This window comes from Scophthalmus maximus, chromosome 1 (assembly GCF_022379125.1).
Source record: "Scophthalmus maximus strain ysfricsl-2021 chromosome 1, ASM2237912v1, whole genome shotgun sequence".
Classification (NCBI taxonomy): Eukaryota; Metazoa; Chordata; class Actinopteri; order Pleuronectiformes; family Scophthalmidae; genus Scophthalmus; species Scophthalmus maximus.
Genome location: NC_061515.1, coordinates 14,060,875 through 14,072,609, shown reverse-complemented (window position 1 = coordinate 14,072,609; position 11,735 = coordinate 14,060,875). Strand labels below are relative to the sequence as shown.

The window sequence follows — 11,735 nt, the reverse complement described above, 5'->3', positions numbered from 1 at the left end:
GAGATAACTTTGGCATCTGGTACTGCACAGGAAGGCTTGGTGGTTTCAAAATAAAGGCAGTAAATGTGTGTGGTGAAACTGTCTCTTTATTTCAGTGATGAGAGGAGCTACACCTCTCATCCTCTACTTGGTTTTAATTGCTCTTCACTATTGTTGTTTTTTCCCCCGCAGCAAATGTAAAGTTTTCACTGAAGACGTTGAAAAATATACAAATAGAGGTTTGAGTGTGGTTGGGTGGATGGACAGGTTGCAGAGGGGGCCCGTGGAGACAGGGTGGCCTCGGAGAGAGCTGCCCAATATCCCCAAAAGCGATGCAAAACAAACACACAGCACATCATGTTAGGTGTGTCACGCGGTGTCACTGCTTGTTTGTCTCTACCACATCTGTAACGTTTTAAACCCCAAAAGATTGCTGGGCGGTCACTGGAAAAATTGGACACTTAACTCGATTTTGCAATGTGAATGTGCAATGCAACATGCAAACTTTGCATCTTGCCATAGCACAATCCCATTGAGACTGTTGACATTCTGCTCTGCTGACGACATTGATAGTGCCCCCCCCCCAAAAAAAAGGCATGCATGTCATTTGCACATCTCCACCCACCACGTCTCGGGGAGCCGAAGCACCGCCTCTCTGTCGGCAACGGGCTGCTCCGGTGTGCGTAAAGCGCTTTGTCAAGATGAGCGAACCTCCCCCTTACATGTGGCGCTGCAGAAAAGACATCGGCTCTCGGGCAGAGTGAGTCACGACTGATCGGAGAAGGATTCCACAAACCAGCAGAGAGAGAGAGAGAGAGAGAGAGAGAGCTCACAGCCTCCGGCCAAGAAAAACCAGCGGCAGCGCTTCAGTCCTAACGGTCTCGTTTTACGCACAGAGCTCACCCGGTCCAGGCTCCGTCCCCAGAAGTTGCGTAAGCGAAGTTGATATCAAAGAAGGCGGGAGCTTCTCTGTGCGATCCAGGCTCGACTCGGAGGAAAAAAGCAACGAGAGAGAAGGGATTTGTTTTGTTTTTCTGCCCCTCCTGCATCATGTCTCAGCCCAACTACTCCGGCACGTTCCATATGGTGAATCAGGAAAACATGGACGCGTACCTCGCAGCTTTAGGTAAGACTCGCGTCGTAGAAGTTTATTATTATTCTTCTTATTATTATTTACAAAGACAGCTGTAACAAAGGAAAGTCGATCGACGCAAGTACGATCAAAGTTATCCTGCACAACTTCCATATTCACCGAGTTGCACTTCATTTGTATTGAAGCTCGCACATTTTCTTTTGGCTTTGATGCTTTTATATTATTCCTGGTTAATCTGCAACCACCGATTTCACGGACATCTTCATGTGCTGCATGACACTGATGTAATGAAATCTCTACATTGTCCTTTCTATGACCCTCCCCCCCACACACACACACACACACTCACACAGAGTGTATTCACTCTACAGTCAAACAAAGTTCCCCTTTTCATAACTTTAAAAGTCCAACTTATGGCCTGTGTTATATATTAAATGGCTCTCGCTCTTCTCTCAGGTATAAGTTTTCCCCTGAGGAAGATTGTGTGTCTCCTGAGCCCCTCAAAAGAAATCAGCCATGACCAGGCCACAGGGGCCATGAAGATCCACACATCCACCACTTTCAAGAACTTCCACATGGATTTCACTATTGGAAAAGAATTTACGGAAGATCTGGGGCCAGTGGACGGACGTACCTGTCAGGTTAGCGTCATTGTTTTCTGCATACACACGTCGGCTTGTTTGTGCAGGTGTACAGGCTCCATTTTTTAAAGTGAACGTGAAATGTCACTTGTTGTCATACAGGTTTGGTTAGTGTGTTTTCCTGTGTTTGAGTGTTCGGGCAAAATCAAGCACCTCCTGCTGAGATTTTGTGTTGTAACCATCACCCGCTGCTTAAATCCTGGCTTCAGCCTTCAAAGACTGATGTGTGTGTGAGAGAGAAAGAGCAAGAGAAAGCAAAGAATCTAAAAGAAAAACAAAACATTGATTCTTTTCAGCTTACAAACTCATTCAGGAACTGCTGCGTGAATCCGAGGGAGCGGCATTATCCTCATTCAGGAAGTACCATGTCCAAATCCTCTAAAAAAAAATTGCAAATGGAAGCAGCAGAAGAATAGAAAAGCTTTCAAACAAGAGGAATAAAAAAAAGAAGTTTTGAACCCCTGGCCGGCCTTTAGCACGGCACAAAGGTTCTTGTGACCGAATGTGTGAGCTACTTTACATACTAATTACACACAACACCTCTATTCTTACGCAGACTACAGTGAGCTGGGAAGGAGACAAACTGCTCTGTGTACAGAGAGGCGAGAAAGAGGGCCGAGGCTGGACTCACTGGCTGGAGGGTGACAAACTGCATTTGGTAAGGACGTATACATCAAGTGAAATGAAGTTAGAAGGAGGCCGAAGAGAGAGGGAGGGAGGGATGCGGGGGGATACGGAACAAGGAAAATAAAAGCATGAAGGGGAAAATATGCTGAAATTGATAAGCGGTGGGAGCGAACATGCAAATGAGTCAATGTTTGGAAGTAAGTCGCTGCCTTCTTTGTGTGGGAAGATGTTTTTATTAAAATACTTTTGCCTGAGCATGCCTGAAGGAGAAAAGGAGACTCAACAGAGGCTGGAGACTCTTGAATACAAATGTTTTTAGTATAATTGGCCCACAACTCTGTGGCCAAGGGAGTGGACTGGACCTTCTCATTCTGGTTTTTGAAAGGGTTTAAGATTATAGATTATACGTCCGTGCTGATTAGGATTTCAAACAAGCAGCACTGTTCCACTAAATAGCTCACACAGGATTTCTAATACCCCTGTTTCGGTCGGAGCAATACAATGCGGCGTTGAGCCGAGTCCAGATTCAGGAGAGAGTCGGGGAAGGAAACGGCAACGAGCAGCTGGCTTTAAAATGGTGGCTTACAAAAGGAGTAGAAAGCAGTGAGAGCCCTAATGAAGAGGGAGTGGGGTGGGAACTGGATGAGGAAGAGGGGGGAGCGGGGGGCTATACAAGGGACGAGATACGTAGATGGCGAAAGAGTGGGAGACGGATTACAAGGTCAAAGGATGAGGAGAGGGAGTTGGGGGGGGGTTGGATACGGTCCTAGGTTAGTGTATCACTCGTGTTGCTCTCCTTTGATGTGCCAAACTGTCGTAGTGACTCCCACTAATCATTTTTAGCCCCCCACCTCGACCCCCCACCCCTGTTTTAATCTCTGCCTCTCCTCCATGCTCTGTTTTCTTTCTGCAGGAGATGAGAGTTGAAGGCGTGGTTGCCAAGCAACTCTTCAAGAAAGTTGGTTGAAGTCGAGTTGGAAATGTGCGTTCTGCCGGAAAAAAACTCAATTTATTCTTAACATTTAAATAGTCAAGCACTTGGTGCAAGAACAGCATTACAGTTTGTAACTTTTATGCTTTTTTAAAAATCATAATCAACACTGTTTGTTGAACATCACAATAAGACTGAATATCTGTGAAAACAATGTTATGTACATGTCAGTTGTTTCTGTTTGCTGTTACTGAGAAGCGCTGTAGATGTGTGTAAACATTACCGACATTCTTTCCTCACATTACATTACTATCTATATTTACAATGTTATTAAGACATCTGTCGGACGTCACTGCTCTATCTTTAATACACTTCATTATACTCAAAGTTTTACAGTTTTAATTTTGTGTGTTTTGTGTGTGTATGTGTGTGGTTTTGTTGCTGCATATCTTAAAGTTTTTATAAATACTAAAATTCAACTGTCAAAATTGACATTACAATGATCTTACAAAGAAAATAAGAACATTTTGTTCTTTGGCTTCTACCTTCACCTGAATCATTTGCTTAATTTGGAACAATATAAAATAAATTAGACATCCTTTAAACCTTTGAATCAAAGGATAATGCAGAAATAATTTAATGTATTTTTTTTACTGTCAACAATTTCCATGAAAAGTCAAAACCCACCAACATGTTTGCTCATTTCTCTATACAGTACTTTCTTTACCTTTTAACTTCTTTACCCTCTCTATGGGACGCAAGCTCAATTGTTCTTAGTGAAGATGTAAATGTAATGTGAATCTTTAAAAAGAGGTCTTTTAGACGACAGTGATCTGTTTCACAAAAATAAATAAATATGTTGTAGGAAATCCGACTGCACAGGCAATTTTTGTTAGTAGGATTCATTTGTTGTTGGTTTAGGTATTTTCATAGGATTCGTTGACAGTAAGAAAAAAAAGAGAATATCACAAGACACTGAGTTGTTGCAAAAAAACACATAGCGCGCTGATTTTTCTTGTGAAGTTGCAATCTAAGACAAATTCAAATCAAAGAGCTGCACCAGATACACGTACTCACTTTTAGCTCATCGCTGTGAAAGCTAGTCAGACATATCGCATCAAGTGCTCATAAAAGTCCTGCAGGGGGCGACAAACGATCAGCCACCTTAAACGCCCCAGAAAGTAAAAGCCTACTTTATGTTTTGTGTTAAATAGTTACAATTAAGGTCCAATCCTGAGAAGGGCTCTACACTCTGTCAGTATACTGTCACAACAACATTTACTCTGTTAGGTCCCACACCACTCGTCCTCCTGCGGCTCTGAGTAGGTTCTGAGGAAGTTACCGGTGCGATGTCCTGTATTTCCAGTGTTGTGATTGGATTCAGCAAACGAAACTGAGGCCTTCAGTGGCGTTATAGGGAGACTGCTGTCCATGCAGCAGCTGACCAGATTATCATCATCATCTGAGGAGGAGGATGAGAATCAATAGTCAGTGTGACCATCCTTCAAAGTAATGTTACACTGCTGAGTGAAACACACTTTGCGCTTCATGAGGCCTGATGCATTGCAGTCATAAAGGGCCTGAAAGCCTTTATGGAAGATTCATTTAGACTAGTGCTGGAGAAAGGCATACAATTTTTACTCTGATGTACAGATGGCCGCCAAATTAAAGGAAAGACTAACATAAAAAATCTGAGTGATGTGTTAGTATGGTGTAGCTACGCCTTGGATGGAAACCTCTACATTTGTTATGTCTTTTCCCTCCAATTATTTCTTCAGTTTTTCCCTTGAAGTTGTCCCCTGCATGTGTATCCTCCAACTCTGTCTTGATCAAAAGTCTGCAAAATCGTAGCAATGGCGGAAGAAGACTACACAAAAATGTGGCAACTTGTAGACAAGTGATATTGGTGATCTCAGTATCCTGAGGCCTCACATGGCTGCAGAATGTACTTATGTGTTTCCTCTCATGTGTTAGATAATCTATTTGTGTGTGTGTGTTATACATAAGTACATTTGGGGTCAATGTGTGGCTCAGGCTTTAAGGTGCCTGTGAAACACACAAGACCCAACCGGGGACCCTGGTTGCATGTCATACCCAGTCTTTCTCATTTTCTTCTTTCTACTGTCAAGATCTCCTAAATGAATAAATATCCCCCCAAAATACTATAAAACGTTATATAAAAAACCCCTCACCCATGTTGAAGATTGGTAACTTGCAGTCGTCCACGGCGCAGGTCTCCTGGTAGTGGCCGTTCCGCTCTGTAAGCGGTAAAGGCAGATCCCGCGAAGTGACCAGTGCTGTGGGAAACATCTCTACCAGAGTAGCCGGAACACTGGACCTGGCTTTCACAGAAAATACCACAAAATAAGATTGTTCTGCATCATGCTCACAGAGATGCCTCTTATAATTATAATAAACAGTTGGAGAGTGTGTACTGCAGATCAATAACTTATATCTGATTTGGAATCCGTTGGGCATGAGGTGACACCGCTCCGTAGTAACCACACTCATTCCGACTTCATCCACGTATGCTGCTGAACTCTTCATATTCTTAAATTCATAAACTTTAAATTTCAAATGTCTCATAGGTTCAAGTTACACGCTTTAAATTGATCGTTTTTAGTATTGGAGACTCATTTCCTAAAAGGTTTGCAGAGAACAAGGCTAAAGTCCAATTTGACTCAATAGCAGTCACAGTAGATTCCAATGGGGCCAAGTTTCTAGGGCGGAAATCTTTGCTCCGACAAACAGATGAATGACATAACAGTTATACGGCTAAATATACGAACTGCTTTTCATGAGCTCTTTTGGTGCCAATAGTTGAATGAAATTGAAGCAGCCACAACTCCAAGCTGTCCCTTAACATTCAGCGACAACTTTAAAACACTCAGGAATTGCGACAGGATTACCAACCGGTCAAACGGAGCGACAGCGTCAGGACACAAGAAACTTCAAGGTCCAATTTCCTCGTTAAACTTTACTATCTCTTTTCCCTCCTCATGCCTGGCCCCAGGACAATATATTCATAGATATCGTTAAACCTAAGCACATGAAACACACTAGCTTTATGGCACAATACTACTATGAGTGGGAAAACGATGACACACTGTGGTGGGGAAAAGACCAAATTATCTGAACAATTACTAAACATAACTCAATTGACTCAAATAACTTGAATCATTGGGATGGTTTTTAAAGTGGCGCGTTTCATCCTAATCTTACGATCAGACTGGGAAATTAAAACACTTTGTCTTGAAGCCAGACCTTGATTAATTGAATTTCATGTGCAAATTCCTGTATTGGCACATAGCTTTACTGGAAATGCAGTAAATTACACCACAGAACGTCAGCCAAAACATTCGATCGTGGTATTGTGTCACATTCGTAAAACCCATTTCTCAGTATGAGTTAGCTGCCTGTTAAGTCTGCGTCACATTAAACCAAACATCTGTGTCAGACTGAATCTGTACAGGATGTGGTTTCCCCATTCACTTTTTTCATGCTCATGTGTTTGTCCAACATCCCATTACTATAACAATGAAAGATATTCTTTAAAAAAAACCAGTGTGAAATGACATTTATTTCTACAGAAATTCACTCCAGACCACACGTTATTCTGATTGATACAAGAGAATCAGGGATGTAAATTTCAATTGACCTTACGTAGAGGCTTTTTCTTTTCTTCTTTTTCACTGTAAAGGAAACAGTGGGAGGGTAGAGACAAAAGCACTGACCTAAAATGATATGACTAAATGTCTCACTGTTGTGGCTTACAGCAGACGTAGTCACTGCCAGTATGCTTGCACACTGCCTCGTCGCCTCTTCAGGGAGTCTTTTATTTTTTGTTTAAGTATGAGTATGTCAACATCAGCGTGTGACAAGTGCTGATGAACCACAATGTGACACGTTGTACACACCTGCTCCGCACGATTTACGCTTTGCCCTCCAGCAGACGACGACAGCAAGAAGGACGAGTGCGGACAACACGAGTCCCGACCACAGTCCCGCGGGCAGCATCCAGGAACATCCTGAGGAAAAGAGAGAATCAACTGATCGAACATAAATACAGTAACTGCAACTTCTGGGAAATGTTGAGAGGAAGTGAGTGATTGCTAAACACTGCTCTTGTTTCCTCATTAATAACATAGATAATTAAATTCACTTTATTTAATTATAACTAAAAAAGGCTTTGGCAATTCAAATCAAAAATGTTTTTTCATTTCTCTTCCGTCGATTTATTGGTATATTGTGATTGCATGAAAAGCAGCACACTTCATTGACCATTATGAGCAATATATAAACGAATTACATAGTGGTAATCCCATGTTATTTTGTTGCACACATGGTAAGTGTTTATTAATGTATTTGCCAAAAATTACAACTCCTCTCGTGAAGCATTAATAACTGACGCATAAACTAAATTATTCAACATATAATTATAAATCATTTCAACTATGTTATTATGATTTATGCCAGTTGTAGCTGTATCATAAAAGGAGTTATAGCTTCATGGCTACATACATTTTTACTATATCTAATTACAGCTAATTACAACTACATATCCCTCTTCTCTCCTCAGTGGACTCAACTTGTCTAATTTTGTTTTTGTGGCTTGTACTGACCCAATGTATTTTCTGGGTTTTATTAAACTGTGGTGCGTGTGTATGAATCATGAATGCATGCAAGGCATTCATTAGGAAATAGCAACATCATACTGATACTGGTTATATGCTTCCCTTTGCTCTCAAAACTGCCTCAGTTATCACATTGGATTCCGTAAAATGTCCTTATAGGTTCTGCTATTTCGTCATGATTGAATCCCTGTAGATTTGTCAGCTGCACATTCATGCTGCCAGTCTCATGCTCCATCACATCCTGAATTTGTTCTTTTGGATTCACATCCAGTGACTATAGGGAGGCAGAGTTTGAGAAACCAGTTTGAGGCAACTTGTTTTGCGCCATGGTCCATTATCGCGCTGGAAACAACCATTAGAAGATGGTAAATTGTGGCCATGAAGGGATTCAAATGGTCAATCTGGTGGTCAATATAACCAAATTCTCTCACATCCCTCCAGCCCTCCGTATGCTGCGTCCTTTGACTTACAGTGGCTGCTTGAGTAAATTTTAAATCCCGGTACTCTGGTGACGTAGGTGACAGTCCCAACACCCTTTTCAGTTTTGAGCATTTTGATTCTCACAGTCATCGAACATGACTCCATTCTATAACATGACCATTTGTTGTTTTCAGACCCATTTCATACTTTGCCATCATAGACATATCGATTGATGCAGGTTTGTTCTTTTTTCTCTAAGGGCGAATTTACACTTTACCGCCAATCACAATGAGACCTATTAACTCTAACAAGTTCCCCAGATTAAACTCTTCCTTTGAAATGATTTCCCTTTGGAACCGCCTCTACCCTTTTCTCTCAATAACCTGATCATATGACAGATGAGCTCCCTGAGTCACTCAGCACCAGGGTATCCACCACGCTGCACAAGTTCCCTTCACTTAAAGCAAATAGATTTTAAGAAATCCGAAAAGAGGACACACGTGAAACAATATAATGAAATCAAAAGTGTGGACCTACGGGGTAAGATGTCACTACAGACGGCGTTGGTTGTTCGGGTTCCCAGAATTCTCACCTCTCTCCCTAAATCGTCACATCTGGAAAAGACACAGAAAGACAAACAAAATAAATATCCCCATAAAGAGCAGCATATGAAACACAATTTCCAGTAAAATCATAATCAGATGTATAAAGCCTCAGACAAGATGCAGAGACTGTTACTGCACCATTATGTGTGAGTCACATATGACTGCAGTAGGTGTGATGTGGGATGTTTGGGGTTTGGTGGACCGTGGATGTAAGCCGAACATTTCTGCTGTGAGTCGATGGATGCCTGATGTGTGATTCACCACGCGGCACATGCATTAACATCCTCCCTAAGCTTTAATAGTAACAGTAATAGTGTCGGCACTGTCCTACCTGGTATGTGTTTTGCAGGGTGAGAGGAAATCTGTCACGTTGCTGTAGGTCCCTTCCTCACACGGAGCACAGACGGTGTCATTGGTGCGAGTGGCTGCGAGAAGGAATGAGTTAGTACTGTACTTTGTCAAGATGTGAAGTTCACGGTCATGTATTTAGCATGTCGTGACGGAGTCCCACCTGGAACCTTTACTCCCTCGCCCACGAGACAGTCGGTCACTGGCTGGCAGTGGTCACAGAGATCATTGCTACAGTAGAATCCACTCTCACACTCACACACCGTGTTCGCCGTCGCTGTACATTCTTTTGCTTTCCTCTGGTTGTTATCTGATGGAGTCACAGAGAAACATTAAAATACATTTACCCTTTTTTTTTTGCGTGAATTGAGAATTTAAGGAAAGAGATTATGAGATATCATATGATTCTGACTCCTGGGTCATTTTGTGTCTTTTTAAATTCATTATGACTGCATTTTGTGTTTTATTTATAGTTCCTTTGTGGTTATTTTGTACCTCTCTGTAGTGTTGTACGTCTCATGGCTAATTTTGTGTCTCTTTGTGGTTCTCCTGCATCTCTTTCAACTACAAACATTTTGTGTCTTGTAGTCGTTTTGTCGTCTGTGTAGTTGTCTTTGTGCTCATTTTGTGACTGTGTAGTCATTTTGTGCAGTTGTCTATGTAAAAGCCTTGTCTCTTGTTTTGTTTTGTTATAAAGTGGTTATGAATGAACTGTATGGCAAAAAATCCTATTCGGTTATTTTTGATAGAGCAATATAATCATCATTTTTGTGTGAATTGTAATTTTTGCATGGGATTGCCGCTCCTGCGATATGGATATGGCTCTTTTGATTTCCATAACATTGTGTTATAATAAGTATTCAGTTCTAAAGTTGTTGATTGACTTTTCAACAAAGATTATTCATTTCATCAAGAGGCTCTGGTCCGGGGAGCACCCTGACTTCTGTCTGGTTGGTCCGTTCAATATTCCATCCATGGGAAAAACTCTACATGTTGTAAAGTCCTCTGAGAATAACTTAGGTCTCACGGACACAAAATGGACATGATGCGACTGGACTAACAGTGGGTTTTCATCTTGAAAACAAACGGTTCCCCTGCCGCCTTATTGTGAGTCAACTGAGCTAAAATGAGGTCCATTTTTCCCCCTAAATATTTGCTCACTCTAAAAAGAGAGAGGGGGTGAGGAAGGTGGAGGTGGACGAGGTTGGTGACAAAAAGACAATGTGTACGTGTGCGTATACTGTACAACACTTGACATGCGCATACGTGTGACTTACCGGAACTGCACTCTTTGCAGAGTTGACAACTTGTCAAGTGATTTTTTGTGGCTGTGTAAAACCCATGTGCACATTTATCACACTGGGTCTCCTTCGTGCCGTCACAATCTGCTTGCACGTGCATTCCTGATAAGAATTAAGATAGAACAGGAGAATCTTGTGTCAGGTAAAGCCAATACAGTGTATGAGTTGTGTGCAGAAACACTTTCACAGACCAGATACACAGTCAACACTGTTTCTTGGTTTGCACAGGCCTATTAATAAGTTAATTATCTGAAGAGAAAAGACAGTGACTGACCTGCAGGACAGCGACGACAGCATCTTCCGTCTTTTGAGTACATATCCTCACCATGGCAATTCATCTTAGCCATCTGCAGCCCATTCGATTGGTGATTGGTCCACCACCTCCGGCGTGTGAAATATCTTAACTCAACAATCCTTCTCTGAATGAATACGTCCACAGCTGTTGGAGTCGTCTTCGCTCAAAGAGACCTCTTTTGTTTCGCCCTCTCCGATGTTCACTCATTCAACGCTTGTGATCTTCTGTCTCCTCTCTACTTCTGCCGTCTGATCTCTCTGTGACTACATGTGTTTCCCCCTCTCACTCTGTCTTACCTAATTCTCATGTCTTTTGTAACCCTACACACTGTGGAAAACCCCAGTGACCTTCTTCTGCTGTATTACCCCTCCATCTCTCTCTCTCTCTTTGTCTCTCTCTCTCTGTGTTTCAGTCTCTCCTCACTTCCTTCTTGCCCAAGCCCTCTCACTGTGAGACAAGCAGTGTATGTGTGTGTGTGTGTGTGCGTGTGTGTGTGTGTGTGTGCGTGCGTGCGTGCGTGCACGCGTGTGTGACTGTGTGCGTATGTGTGTGTGTGTGTGTCTGGCTGTGTGTGTGTGTGTGTGTGTGTGTGTGTGTGTGTGTGTGTGTTTCCAGAGCTACAGGAAGTGTGACTGATGATTTTTGGCACTCACAAAGCAAAGCAGCACAATTAGACGCGTCCTCTCTTCAGCACACCCTTTCCTTTCACTCCGTCTCCATTGTTTCAGCTGAACCTTTGTCCCTGTGGCGCAGGAGTGTTGTTCGGCTAAAACTGCAGAGAGATTTTGCAGCTGTACTCGATCTGTAGAGTTTTTGGCTCTGCCTTCCTCCCGGCAATGTCAAGTCCCTCCCTTATCACTG

At 42.3% G+C, this 11,735-nt stretch overlaps 2 protein-coding genes across 2 annotated transcripts; one reads left to right on the top strand and one right to left on the bottom strand.

The window, feature by feature from the left end:
* Positions 1-641: 641 nt before the first annotated feature.
* On the top strand, positions 642-3,658 carry rbp5 (retinol binding protein 1a, cellular). Its single transcript, XM_035642991.2, has 4 exons — positions 642-1,105; positions 1,529-1,713; positions 2,270-2,371; positions 3,254-3,658. The coding sequence occupies exons 1-4, from the start codon at positions 1,030-1,032 to the stop codon at positions 3,305-3,307; spliced, it is 417 nt and encodes a 138-aa protein (XP_035498884.1). The 5' UTR covers positions 642-1,029; the 3' UTR covers positions 3,308-3,658.
* LOC118315341 (tumor necrosis factor receptor superfamily member 5) lies at positions 3,315-11,448 on the bottom strand. Its single transcript, XM_035642564.2, has 8 exons — positions 10,854-11,448; positions 10,556-10,681; positions 9,442-9,588; positions 9,262-9,355; positions 8,863-8,939; positions 7,189-7,299; positions 5,464-5,613; positions 3,315-4,733 (listed from the first exon to the last, which is right to left on the bottom strand). The coding sequence occupies exons 1-8, from the start codon at positions 10,924-10,926 to the stop codon at positions 4,558-4,560; spliced, it is 954 nt and encodes a 317-aa protein (XP_035498457.1). The 5' UTR covers positions 10,927-11,448; the 3' UTR covers positions 3,315-4,557.
* Between the last annotated feature and the right edge of the window lie 287 nt (positions 11,449-11,735).

Coding starts and splice junctions, on each gene's coding strand:
- LOC118315341 (XM_035642564.2), bottom strand. CDS start 10,926: ATGGCTAAGATGAATTGCCATGGTGAGGATATGTACTCAAAAGACGGA. Junction 9,356..9,441: donor CGAGGGAGTAAAGGTTCCAG/GTGGGACTCCGT, acceptor TCCTTCTCGCAG/CCACTCGCACCAATGACACC. Junction 5,614..7,188: donor GCGTAAATCGTGCGGAGCAG/GTGTGTACAACG, acceptor TTTCTGTGAAAG/CCAGGTCCAGTGTTCCGGCT.
- rbp5 (XM_035642991.2), top strand. CDS start 1,030: ATGTCTCAGCCCAACTACTCCGGCACGTTCCATATGGTGAATCAGGAA. Junction 1,714..2,269: donor TGGACGGACGTACCTGTCAG/GTTAGCGTCATT, acceptor ATTCTTACGCAG/ACTACAGTGAGCTGGGAAGG. Junction 2,372..3,253: donor AGGGTGACAAACTGCATTTG/GTAAGGACGTAT, acceptor TTCTTTCTGCAG/GAGATGAGAGTTGAAGGCGT.